At 43.6% G+C, this 13,839-nt stretch overlaps 1 protein-coding gene across 4 annotated transcripts in view; it reads right to left on the reverse strand.

Moving 5' to 3' along the window:
* FBXL5 (F-box and leucine rich repeat protein 5) overlaps positions 1 to 5,740 on the reverse strand; it is a 46,597-nt gene extending 40,857 nt beyond the window's left edge. For 3 of the 4 annotated variants that reach the window (XM_045392165.3, XM_045392164.3, XM_005554506.5), the window contains exon 1: positions 1,007 to 1,160. In XM_045392165.3, the coding sequence (XP_045248100.2) occupies positions 1,007 to 1,090 (84 nt within the window). In that variant the 5' untranslated portion in view covers positions 1,091 to 1,160. Of the gene's footprint in view, positions 1 to 1,006; positions 1,161 to 5,563 lie in introns of those variants that run through there. The other variant, XM_065544801.2, reaches the window with a different exon arrangement.
* Between the last annotated feature and the right edge of the window lie 8,099 nt (positions 5,741 to 13,839).

A 13,839-nucleotide genomic window follows, 5' to 3' on the forward strand; every position in this document is an offset into this window, starting at 1 on the left:
TAAAAGTTGATTTCTATGCTTAAACAGTAGTCATTTGAATGCTTTATGTAGTTGGATCATTTCCACAAGAAACGGGACTGCCTGAGGTTTGCAGATATCCATGTGACTTTTCCCAACATAAACTGACAAATATGTGGAATGTTAAATATTGTTTTAAAATCATTAGCAAAGGGCCCTGAATCATCTCCACAAAAGTGCCTCTTCAGCTTATGCTGCACCAATTATGAGCCCAAAATGGTTCTCACAGTTAAACCAACTTTTCCCGAGGCCCCCTTTATTCGAGCTTATGTAAAGAATTCCAAGAATTGCTGTCTTATAACAAAATCTACATCTAGTAAGTGGTCAAGGCAATAAAAGTTGCAAAGAAAACGATAACGACATATGAAGAGTGAAGGTTCTTCAGTTCTAAACTTGGCTTTTCCCCCAAATCAAACCAGTGAAAAAAGCTGGGGGTAAAAGGAACCCGGTAGCTGGGAGACGCCGCAGTTCCAGCCAGGAAGCCAGCGAGAGGTTCAGAGGATGGGTGGGTGTCTGCACGGAGAGCCCCGAACAGGCCCGGGGGAGTGACGGAGAACGGGAACAACTGCTCGGTGCGGATGGGAGTCCACCGCAGGTGGCCGGCCGGGGCACCCAGGGCTTCGGGGAGGTAGGGCCGCTCTCCTTAGAGGCAGCAGCGGGAGGCCCAGGGCGGCGGTGGGGCCGGCGCGAGGGCGGCCAGTGACCCCGGCAGCGCCCCTCCTCAGGCGCCAGGCCCTCGGCAGGGGACGCCGCCCGCCCCGAGAGCACGTCCGAGGCGGCGGCCAGGCGGGGAGGCCGGCTCTGCGAGGGCCCCGCAGCGGGCGGGGAGGCTGCGGGAACCGGCAGCGCTGACAGCTGCGCAGGCGGCTACTCGCGCGGCGACGGCACGGGGCTGCGGGCGCGGCACAGGCCAGGCCGCCCCAGTAACCCAGCCAGCTCCCCATCGCCGCCCGCACCGCCCACAGCAGGAGGCTTGGCGCTCCGTTACCTTGTCGCAGTAGAGCCCCACCAGCTGCTTCATCCGCCAGTGTGGGGCGGTGAAGACGTCCACTTCTTCAGGGAAGGGCGCCATCGCCACTGCCTCAGCCTCCGCCTCAGCAGCCGCGGCCGCCGCCTCTCCATAGACACCCTCGCCGCGGGGCAGAGGCGGCGCGCCCCCTTGCGCATGCGCCCGCCCCGTCGGCGCGCGCGCCCGGTCAGCCTGGCCGGCAGGAACGCGGGGGCGCGCAGGCCGCCGCCATGCGGTCCCTGCGGCCCACGTGACCGGGCGCGCGCAGAGGCTCGCGGCTTCTGCCTCCCGCCCCCACTCTTTTCGTTTCTTGTCCTCTTCCTATGCAGCAGAAAGAACCCAAACCTTTACCCTGTCTCTTTCACTAGATGAAAGCACAGTATCTGAGAGTAGGGGAAAGTCGTTTCAGTGGCGCTCTCGGCGCTTCTCCCATTTCTGCCCAGCCCACCAGGCGTTGAGGAGAGGCAGCCAAGCACAATGGCCGCAGTCGGGGCCGCGAGCTCTGCCTGTGCCCAGGCCCCGACGCCTGCTTGGCCTGGGTGACCAATGCGTCTGGCCGGGACCTCCAGAGCTACCCTTTGCCTCCCTGCGATTGGCCCGTGCCAGACTTTTTCTGGGGCCAAGTGCAGACCACCCCGCCCGCCAGTCAAAGGTCGGGCCTGGCTCCCGCCCAGCGGTTGGTGAACCAGGGCTGCGGGCTCTGAGAGCTTCGGTCCCGGGCGGCAGCCCACCGCGGGCGCGGGGCCTGGGTGCGAGGGGCGGGACAGAGACCGCGAGAGAGAGACCTGGTGGAATTCGGAAGTCTCAACGCGGGGAAAAACAGTATCTAGGGATCCAGGTGCCGAAATGCACCTCAAGTGCTGGAACGCGGGTCAGGGATAGGCCCGACGGGCCTTGGGGGTGGGAAGAAGGGTGAATAACGGAAGGTTAGTGCGGTAAAGAACCTTGGTACAAATCCCGCCATTTTAAGCGGAGGTTCGGAGAGAAAACAAGATCACTAAACCAGGGAAATGTCTGTCTCTTCCCCATAAATAGCCTGGCCCTCGCCACAGACCTCCTGGAGACCCTGTTCTCTGCTGACGCTTGTCAGTCTTAGATTGGTTGGCTGGAGTACTGCTGGGCAGACAGGGAAACAGGAGAAAACAGGGAAGCCTGAGAACCTTGAGAGGAATTGTTATTTGCTTAATGGCCAGAACCTCCAGGAGAGCAAGAACCAGATATGCTGTGTTCACCCTTGTTCTCTATTATCTATCACAGTTGCAAGACAACATGGGGATCAGTAAATATTCAACAAATAATGGAGTAGAAGGAGGTGAGAAAGAACTTTGCAGTGGAATGCACCCTATTTAGTTCTAATCTTATCTTACTATATGCTATTATAGACAGTCAGTGTAAACAGTGGTTAAACCACAGACTCTGGAAATGAAGTTAAGATTTCTGGTTTTGCCAGACACTAGCTATACAACCGTTAACAAGCTATATGACCTCTTTGTGCCTCAGTTTGTTCTTACATGAAATGAGGCTAGTAATACCTACCTCAGAATCTTTATGAGGATTGAGTTTATATATTTGAAGCACTTATAATAGTACCGTCTGTAAGCTATCAATACTTTTTAAAAGCAACTCTATGAGGTAGTGCTGCAGGAAATTAGGTCTTCAAGACATTCTAGTAATTGCCTAGGGTCCCAGAAATTAGTAAGTGAAAAATCTGGTCATATAAATCTGGATTTGACAATACCCCCACAGGCATTGCATTAGTTGGGATACAGAGATGGCTTATACACAATGTGTCTTAAGAAGCAGGAATAATGCTTAAGAAATGGAATAATAAAGTCCTTCATAAAGATGTTGACTCTCTCTTCCTCCTTCTCCCTTTCACCCTGTTTCTCGCTCTCTTTCTCTGTTCTTTCCCCAGGACTTTGCCTCTATATTTTTTAATAACCCGCAGAGAGCATTTTCTTATTTACCCTCTATTTCTTTACCTCATGCTAACCTTTCACTCCAGCTATCTTGGAATGAAGAATCAGACCTCAGGTTAACCAGTTATATAGAGAAATGAACTCCATGAGAACATGCACTTTGTTTTATCCTGAGCACTTAGAATGATGTCTGTCATAAAGTGAGTATGCAGTAAATACTTGTTGGAAAAAAGAATGAGGATAGTTCATAGCACTGTGTAATTTCCTCATTTTTACTAACGTTTAATATGCTATGTTGTCTTCTCCAATCAACTGTTTGTGTTTGTGATGTTCACTAGTGTATCCATCTCTAGAACCAGACACATTAAAAAGGTATTTGGCAACAAAAACAAAAAGCCCATCCACACAGTTTCACTGTCACCCAGATTTGAAGCTCTATAGTCAGCTGAAAAGTAATAGCAGCCACTTTGGACACTGGCCTTTTCAAGGAATTTGTTTTAGATGACAAAATGAAAGAAAGAAAGTGATTTTAAAAGTAAGCCCTGTGAGTAATTTTTCCCATGGAAAGCTGTTAACATTAGCTCCATACGCTGAATGATGTAGCAATTAATCACCTGATATATCCAAAATAAATGACTGACTTATACTGAACTTTAGCTCTAGAGAGGTCATTGATCAATGTAGTATCATTACCACAGGTTACTGCAACTACAACAGATTGGAACGTTTATAAAGGCTAAGGTTGTCATTTTAACTCTCTTTGAGACCTCTTTGGATATATGACAGCAGATAATTCCAACAGACCATCTAGCAATTGACCACCACAAGAAGTCTGAATAAGGCATGTGAACAGAGCAGTGAAAACCCACATTGTAGAATGACTGGTAGAATTGGTCGTTTCTCTTACCTACTCTCACTCTGTCTCTGGCAACCTAAAAATATAACTTCTTCCGTTATCAATAGGCCTCTTCTATAGTAGTTTCCAAGCCTAATTTGGGAACCCTGGAAAGGGTTACTGGCCAGGGAAGGTCAATTCTAAGGCATTTAACTCGGTTTATTTGAGTATGTGACACAGCACTTTCCCCAATAGCGGATTAGTTGTGAAAACAAGCAATGAAAGAATGTTTCCATTTTGACCCAGCTGGAATCATAGTCCTCTCTCAGTACCAGAGTTGATCCTTACTGTCCATTAAAATAGTCAATCGACAACTGCTGCAGCCAGCTAAGATGATTTAAGAATTGCTGTGGTTTGAATGTTTGTCCTTTCCAAAACTCAGGCTGAAACTTAATCCCCAATAAGGCAGTATTAAGAAGTGGGGACTTTAAGAGGTGGTTGGGTCATGAAAGTTCTGCCCTCATGAATGGCTTAATTCATTCATGGATTAAAGGACTCATGGGTTATCATGGGAGTGGGACTGGTGGCTTTACAAGAGGAAGAAAGACCTGTGCCAGCATGCTCAGTTCCTCGCCATATAATGTCCTACGCTGCCTTGGGACGCTGCAGAGTCGCCACCAGAAAGAAGGCCCTCATCAGATGCAGCCCCTCGACCATGGACTTCTCAGCCCCACGCTGTAAGAAATAAATTCTTTTTCTTTATAAATTACCCAGTTTCAGGTATTCTGTTATAAGCAACAGAAAACGGACTAAGATGGGCACATATAGGATGGTCTTAATCAACTTTCTAGATAGCCACAGAGGGCTTTCTGGTGGAAGTGGCCCTTAAGCTCAGCATTAAATATTCAGAAAAATTATCCATCTGGGACTCCAGAGACTTAATTTTCTCATATTCAGCATTAAATTGGACACCCACTATGCAGAAGGAGCTTGAGATATAAAGTTGAATAAATCCAGATTACTGTTCTTGGAAATCTCCCAGCTTTTAGATTCAAAGTTTCATACTATCTACCCCATTCTGAATGAGCTGCAGTGATCAATGTTTCTTCCTCATTAATTCCAGTCCCTCCTGTGCTTTAACTAAATATATTTAACGACAAAAAATCAGAAGAATGTCATAAATGAAAAGGTATCCAGTAAAATAATTTCTTAGCCATTTTAAGTACCTGACATTATGTAATAATGCTTATCTACATTCCCTGAACAAGTAGTAGGCTTACATAGCAAGCATAAAATATTTCTTGCTGCATGAATGATAATTTGAAAAGTTTTTACAAGCCAAAATACTCCTGTTATTCAGTAATATACATATATGGTTTTTAAGGAAAACTAACCCAAACAAGCTGTATTTAACGTCCTTCTTACTTTCAACAATTGTTACCCTCCTTTAAAGGGTTCTCATTTTGACCTCATAAGCAAAACTTGATTCCTCAACTGGGTACTGGGTGAAATTCAGCTCTGGGAACCTCTTTACTCAGATTTCCAATTCCTTCTACCAAGAGAATGTGAGCTGCACCACAAACTACGTTAACTGTTCAAATATAGAGTAGTCCCATTCCTTAGATCTCCTTTTGAAGAGAAGTTTAAATAATGCTAAAACCATAGTTTCTTTCATTTTAAATTTGGAGATATAATGTGTATAGTGGTCCATAAAGTTTCCTTGCAACATTTTCAGACAGAGATGAGCCTTCCATTTCCCAAATATACCTTTGTGTCACCTACCTTGTGTCATTTACCTCGTAGTAAATATTGCCAAGCGAACACCAAAATCTTGATTTTCAGTCAAAGGCTCTATAATGGGCTGAGTTGTAGGGAGAAAGAATGGTTCCATGTGTATGACCTGAGGGAAAGGTGGCTACTCTCAAGGACAACTTGACTCAGCTGTTTGCACCATGTAGTGAGAAAGTATCACAAGTTTCTGGAATGGAAAGAAATGATAAGTTTCCTGTAAAGTGTTAGAGTTACATTCATTGTAATGATGAAATCTGGCAGGCAATTGCTTAATCCCTGCCTACAGAGAGGAAAAAAAAGTATTAGGAAAGTATCAGTTCTGTTTCCTTCCTCCCTACCTCTGACTTTTTTTTTTTTTTTTCTTTTTTAGGAGGGTTTCAGTCTGTCACCCAGGCTGGAGTGCAGTGGCACAATCATAGCTTACTGCAGCCTCAAATTCCTAGGTTCAAATGATCCTCTTTTCTCAGCTCCAGAATAGCTAAGACTACAGGCATGTGCCACCACACCAGGCTAATTTTTTATTTTTATTTTTTGTAGAGGTGTGGTCTCATGATGTTGCCCAGGCTGATCTTGAACTCCCAGCCTCAAGCAATCCTCCCACCTGGCCTCCCAAAGCACTGGGATTATAGGCATGAGCTGCCATACCCAGCCTCTGACATTGTTTTAAAAACTCAAAACAGAGTACAAAAACATCCCCAATTACACAAGACACCTCTGCGGAGAGCTACCTAAAAATAGAGATGTCATATATACATCTCATTTGTGTTCACTGACTAATAGCCTGGCTAATACATAAAACATTGATTTGAACTCTAATCCCAGTTCTCACTACATACCCACAAGATCTAGGACAAATCACTTGGCCATTCTGGAACCTTCATTTCCTCAACTGTGCAGACTTGGTCTGGGACACTTTTGAGTGATAAAAGGTGCTAAATTATGAATACATATTAATTAATCTACAACACGTGTAAAAAGGACTTTCTCAGGCTGACTTGTTATGGGAAATCAGTCACCAGTCATCCAGATAAGTCAGTGAAGAGTTAGGTGGCCCAGCACGGTGGCTCACGCCTGTAATCCCAACACTCTCTGGGAGGCCGAGGTGGGTGGATCACTTCAGGTCAGGAGTTTGAGACCAACCTGGGCAACAAGGCGAAACTCCATCTCTACTAAAAATACAAAAATTAGCCACGCATGGTGGCACACACCTGTAGTACCAGTTACTGGAAAGGCTGAGGCAGGAGAATCACTTGAACCTGAGAGGAGGAGGTTGCAGTGAGCCTAGATCAAGCCACTGCACTCTAGCCTGAGTGACAGAGCAAGACTCCGTTTCAAAAAAAAGTTAGGTAACCTTTAATGAATCATTATGTTATTTGTGTAACCGATTTAACTGTGATTAGTTCCATTCTCTTTCCCTAAAATGTCTCTACCAAGGTGATTCTTTGGACTACTATAGGTGTTTCCCCTGTGTGCGGGGTTGTAACAAAACTTTGGCATGTGCTTGTAATTGCACTGTTTTAAAAGTGTTCTCTTACAGTGAAGAGACAGTAAAGCAAAATTGGGTTGGAGTGTGGAACCAGTATCCTCATCTGTAAAGGGATAGTGAGTTTCTACGTCACAAAGTATCCTGAGAATTAACTGTTTTATGGAATTTAGCAGAGCCTGGCATAGGAAGCACTAAATGTTAGCTATTACTTTTACCTGTAAAACGAGCAGATTGGACATGATGTTCTCTTTGGTCTCTGCCAATTCTCAGTGTTTGGGAACCTTAGGAATAGTATTTCAAAACTGTTTCTTTAGGTTAATTCTACAAATTAACTGGAGAAGGGACTTATTACATTTAGTTGCAAGTGACAGAAAATAGAAAATAACAGTGCCTTAAACAAGATAGGGTCTTTTTTTTCCTTTTTCTCATGTGTTAGTTACTTATTGTTGCATAACAGATTAACCAAAAACTTGAATGGCTTAAGCACCCTTTAAAACTTAAATGGCTTTATTTCAGTTTTTGAGAATCAGGAATTACAGAGTGGCTTAGTGGGTGATTCTAGATCAGGTTCTCTCATGTGGCTGCAGTCAAGTTAGCAGCCAGAGCTGCGATCATCTAATGACATAACCTGGGACTGAAGGATCTTGCTTTCAGGTTCACTCAAGTGGCTGTTGGGAGGCCTCACATCCTTATAGGCTGTTAGAATAAGGACCTCAGGTCCTCACCACATGGTACTCTCTATAGGGTTACTTATAATATGGTAGCTTGCTTTCCTCAAGGTGAGGGCCAAGAAAGAGAGAGAGCAAGTGATTTCAAACCCAAGATAAGTCAATTTTTTATAATGTAATCTCAGAAGAGACATCCCATCATTCATGCCTATGTTATTGGTGGTACAGAACAACCCCAGTACAGTGTGGGAGGGGATTACTTACACAACAGTGTACCTAATAAACGCAGGGATTAATTGAGGGCTATCTTTGAAGCTGGCTACTAAACTTACATATACACCATGTAAGTGGTCCAGAACTGGTTTGACAGCTCTACTTTATTTAGGGGCATAGGCTCCTTCCACGGCTCTACCAACTCTAGAGGGTAGTCTTCATATCTAAGTTCAAAGGTGGTGGCATTTGTGTGACCCAGGGCAAATTATGTATTCTGAGTTTCTGGGTCCTCACTTAATAAATTATGAAAAAGAGTAAAACATACTTCATAGTGTTGTTGTAAAGATTAACTGAATAAGTGTAATAGGCTTTCACAGTACCTGGCATACTTAGCACTCAATACTATCTTTTAATATTGCTATATACATTAAATAATGAGAATATCCCAAGAGATCATCAGATATGCATTGTTCCTTGAAAAGGTCAAGCTTAGAAATCACTGGTAATAAAAAAGCTCTACTTGAATAATTCAAGCAAGCCTCTCATCACCATTCCCAGCCCAGAAATGGTGAAGGATAAAAATTGTTTTCTTCAATATCATCCTAGAGGGAGTTAAAATTGCATCAATCTATTCAATCCATTATCTTTATGTAATCTATTCCTAGGTAGCTGATACTATAGTAAGATGTAATTTTGTTTGTCTTTGCAAAGGTGTTCTTGTTGCTGACAAGGAACAGCAGAATAGTGAACAAGTTTGTGGCTAAACATTATTCCCAGATTTTAAAAAATGTAAGTGTGCACAATTGTTACTACCAGATCTTTGTCAAAATAATCTTTCTGTCACTGAATAACTGACCATAAAACAGTAGGGCATATTGACCTAGTGTGCAGGGTAAGCAATGAGTAAATAAGAAATGATTGTAAAATATTTACCAAATGTAACTTTCTAATTTGGGTATTTTTAGGATGGGTCAAAAAAAGGAATGCTATTATTCATGAAGAATTACAAGTTCACATATGTTTATTCTTGCCAGTCTTTTACTGAAAATTCCTAGAAATGATATCCTTTCCTTTGCATATACCATAATATTTCTATGATATTCCTCTTCAAAGATAGGGGTAATATTATATATTGATACTAGTCATTAATTATTCAAAAACTAACAATACACTAGGTACTTCACTGCATGGGACATAGTAGCTATTCAATAAATGATAGGTATATTTATTATTAGACACCTAACACTGTATGAAACAGATTACCATAATAGACTCTAGTCTCAGTATCTCTATTGAGATATTAGGGCCAGAGGTTTCAAAATGGTTTGACCTGTTGTAGTGGTTCAGCACACTGGAGTTGCATGGATTGGGTTCAAATCTCAGCTGGTCCACTTTCTTACTACCAGCAAGGTGAAACAGAACCTCTTTTGCCTTCTGGGAATGAGGACTTTGCTACTACCATTAAGCCATAAACCTGTTCACTATTCTGTTCACTCATCTGTGAAATGGAAATAATACTACCTATCCTACTGGATTGTGGTAGAGATTAAATGAGATTCTCTAGTCAAAGAGCTTACAACAATACCTGGTACTTTTTTTTTTTTTTTTTTTTTGATACGGAGTCTCACTCTGTCACCCAGGCTGGAGTGCAGTGGCCGGATCTCAGTTCACTGCAAGCTCCGCCTCCGGGGTTTACGCCATTCTCCTGCGTCAGCCTCCCGAGTAGCTGGGAGTACAGGAGCCCGCCACCTCGCCCGCCTAGTTTTTTGTATTTTTTAGTAGAGACGGGGTTTCACCGTATTAGCCAGGATGGTCTCGATCTCCTGACCTCGTGATCCGCCCTTCTCGACCTCCCAGAGTGCTGGGATTACACGCGTGAGCCACCGCGCCCGGCCTATTTTTTTTTTTTTTTTTTAAAGAAAAATCTGGCCGGGCACGATGGCTCAAGCCTGTAATCCCAGTACTTTGGGAGGCCGAGACGGGCGGATCACGAGGTCAGGAGATCGAGACCATCCTGGCTAACGTGGTGAAACCCCGTTTCTACTAAAAAATACAAAAATCTAGCCGGACGAGGTGGCGGGCGCCTGTAGTCCCAACTACTCGGGAGGCTGAGGCAGGAAAATGGCGTAAACCCGGGAGGCGGAGCTTTCAGTGAGCTGAGATCCGGCCACTGCACTCCAGCCTGGGCGACAGAGCGACACTCTTGTCTCAAAAAAAAAAAAAAAAAAAAAAAAAAAAATCTGCTTATTTCTGTCACTATTCAACAAACACTAGGTGACTATCATTTGCCAGAAGCTACAGATTCAGTAAGTCCAAAAGTGAACTCACCATTTTCTATCCTCTGAGTTTGCCAAGCTTTCTGTATTCTCATCTCATTTTCATCACTGTTCATTTAGTTACCCTGGCTAACATAATTATAGCAAACAAACCTGAGTGCAAATCACCATTCTAAAGACTTTTTGGTTTTAGAGTATTTATATTCACAGAATGACTGCATGAAGTGTAGGCACTCTTATCGTGATTTTTGAGATGAAAAACTTAAAGAAGGTACATAATTTGCCCAAGACTACCCCATTAAGAAATAGCAGAGGCCGGGCGCGGTGGCTCACGCCTGTAATCTCAGCACTTTGGGAGGCCGAGGTGGGTGGATCACAAAGTCAGGAGATTGAGACCATCCTGGCTAACACGGTGAAACCCCATCTCTACTAAAAATACAAAAAATTAGCTGGGCGTGGTGGCGGGCGCCTGTAGTCCCAGCTACTCGGGAGGCTGAGGCAGGAGAATGGCGTGAACCTGGGAGGCGGAGCTTGCAGTGAGCTGAGATCAGGCCACTGCACTCCAGCCTGGGCTACAAAGGGCTCAAAAAAAAAAAAAAAAAAAAGAAAAAGAAATAGCAGAGCCAAGATTCAAACTTAGGCAGTCTGGCTTCAGAGCTTCTATCTTTTTAGGTAAACACACAATACTGCTTCTAGAGATTTTGGAGTTATCTTAAAAGCTTTCGTTTTTCCATCATTCAGTATCTTAATAAGACACATAGTCCTCTCAAACATCTCTAATTCACCCCTTCTCTGCTTACACTAATACAGACCTAGTATGGGCCCTACTTACCTTCTGCTTGAACTACTAGTTTCCCTGCTTTTAGCTTCTCATTTCAATCCTTGCACCAAACCAGCTAGCCAGCAATGTTTCTAAAACAAAAAATCTAATGACTCTCGCTCAGTTAAAAACATATTGGCACACTAATTCCTATTGAACAGGACTCAGACACTCTTACGTGTCGTCCGATGAGGTACCTATTACAGTACCTCACTTATAAAGTTGAATATACTGCTTTTTATTTTATTGACACAAACATTTTTCCCCCCACCAAAGTGGGCCCTTTTTGAAGGTGGGGACACAGTTTTGCTCATCTTTTTTTTTTTGAGATAGAGTTTCACTCTTGTCACCCAGGCTGGAGTGCAATGGTGCCATCTCAGCTCACTGCAACCTCTGCCTCCCGGGTTCAAACAATTCTCCTGCCTCAGCCTCCCAAGTAGCTGGGATTACAGGCGCCTGACACCACACCCCGCTAATTTTTGTATTTTTTAGTAGAGGCGGGGTTTCACCATGTTGCCCAGGCTAGTCTTAAACTCCTGACTTCAGGGGACCTGCCCACCTCAGCCTCCCAAAGTGCTGGGATTACAGGCATGAGCCACCACTCCCAGCCTGCTCATCTTTATATAACCCTTATTTCTGCAGTCCCCAACAGCCTACAGGTACAAATGAGGTCACAATATCATTAATATGTGAATCTTAATGATTCATTAAGGTTGAAGTTTAGAACCTAAACTTCAGCAAAATCTCCCTACCCTTAATGCAAAGGGCTTCTGAATTATCAGAAATGTTTTTCATGTGCTCAGTCATAAATTCACTCCCGCTACAGCTACATTGCTACCCCATATGAAAACTGAGCCACTCTCTCTCTCCCATTCTTCCTTGAACCCTGTATTTTCAGGTAGCCATTATGAGCTTAGCTGCCAATGTAGGAAAGAATGGCTTTCTTGTGACATATTGTTAAAGGGGTTCCAGTGGCGGGTTGTTTCAACTCGTGTGTTTATGTGAAGTAGCTTTCAACCGTATTTACTTAGAGCCCCCTACCTCCCTGGGCATCAGATATGGTGTCAGGGATCTTAGTCAAGGCAAACTTGAGGTACAGCCATACCACTATAATCAGAATCCCTCCTTCACTCCAACAACGGCTTATTATTAGTACAGCTCATTTCTTCTACCCTTAGGATGGTCTACCTTGCAGGAGTTACCCCAACCAATTCAGTAAAACTTAATTTGGAACTACCTTACAAACTTGCGAGATGTATCTAAAATTGTTTGAATGCTAAAGCATCCACAGCTAATATTCAAATATAACCAAGCTTATATTTGTTTCACTCTTTCCCACTCCTCTCCCCAACTCCACTGCCTCGCCTAGAGCATTGTGCATACTAGAGCCCAATATGTGTTTTTTAATATGTAATAAAAAATAAAATTCTATGCTAGTTGAGCAGAACTAGTTTATCTGAGAAAAGAAACACAAACATAGGATGAGAGTATCTGGCCCAAGTCCAAAACTACACCAAAATTATTCAATTTAAGGGGAAAAAAGAACCCAGTAAAATACATGGTTCTCAACTGAGATGGATTTGGTTGTTGGTAGGAATCCAATGACTAGTGTACCTGCACCTGTTCTGACACCCTCCAAAGGAATCTGGATCACAAGTGAACTGTCCAAGACCATAAGCCACACCCTTGGGCTAATGCAAGAGGAAGCTGAATCACTTCCTTGAGGCCAAATGCATACAAACAGAATTGCCTCAATTTCCTACTGACACCTTTTTTTTTTTTTAATGACCATTTCCTTATCTTGTTCTTGTAATAGAAACCTTTTAGGGTGATTTGGCTTTTCAGTTTAAAAATATGAATTTTGGGACTGGGCATGGTGGTTCACACCTATACTCCAAGCATCTGGGAGGCCAAGGCAGAAGGATCACTTGAGCCCAGGAGTTCAAAACCAGCCTGGGCAACATAAGGAGACTCCACCTCCACAAAAAAGTTAAAAAATTAGCCAGGTATGGTGGTGCATCCCTGTAGTCCCAGCTACTCAGGAGGCTGAGGTGGGAAGATTGCTTGAGCCCAGGATGGTCCAGCCTGCAATGAGCCATGATGGCGCCGCTGCACTCCAGCCAGGGAGACAGAGCAAGACCCTGCCTCTAAAAACAAAGTAAAATATAAATATGAGCTTTTGTTGCTTTGTGCTGTGTTGGTTTTGGTGAAACTGAAGACTTTTAGGGAATGTAGTATTAATGTAGTACCCATCCAATTGCTGACTAGATTATGGTTTGAAATACTGGTAGTGTTTTCATTCAATGGTATTAAATAAACTTCATTTAAAAAGAAATTAGTATAAACGAGGCACAGAAAGACACATACCACATGATCTCACATTTGTGGAATCTAAAAAAGTTAAACTCATAGAAGTAAAGAGAGGATGATGGTTACCAGAGGCTGTAGGAGTGGGAATGAGTTGTTGATCAAAGGATGTGAAGTATCCGGTAGACAAGGGGAATAGGTTCTGAGATCTATTGGACAGCAGGGTGACTACAGTCAATAATAATGAATATTTAGAGAAGCCAGGGAAACGTAGTGAGACCTTGTCTCGACTAAACATCAAAAAAACTAGCCAGGTATGGTGGTGTGTGCTTGTGATTCCAGCTACTTGGGAGGCTGAGGCTTGAGCCTGGGAGGTCAAGGTGACAGTGAGCTGTGATCCTAACAATGCACTCCAGCCTGGGTGACAGAGCTGCCACCTGTCTCAACAAACTAAACCAAGAGTAAATTTCAAATGTCCCACCATAAAAAAAAAAGAT

This window comes from Macaca fascicularis, chromosome 5 (genome assembly GCF_037993035.2).
Source record: "Macaca fascicularis isolate 582-1 chromosome 5, T2T-MFA8v1.1".
Classification (NCBI taxonomy): domain Eukaryota; kingdom Metazoa; phylum Chordata; class Mammalia; order Primates; family Cercopithecidae; genus Macaca; species Macaca fascicularis.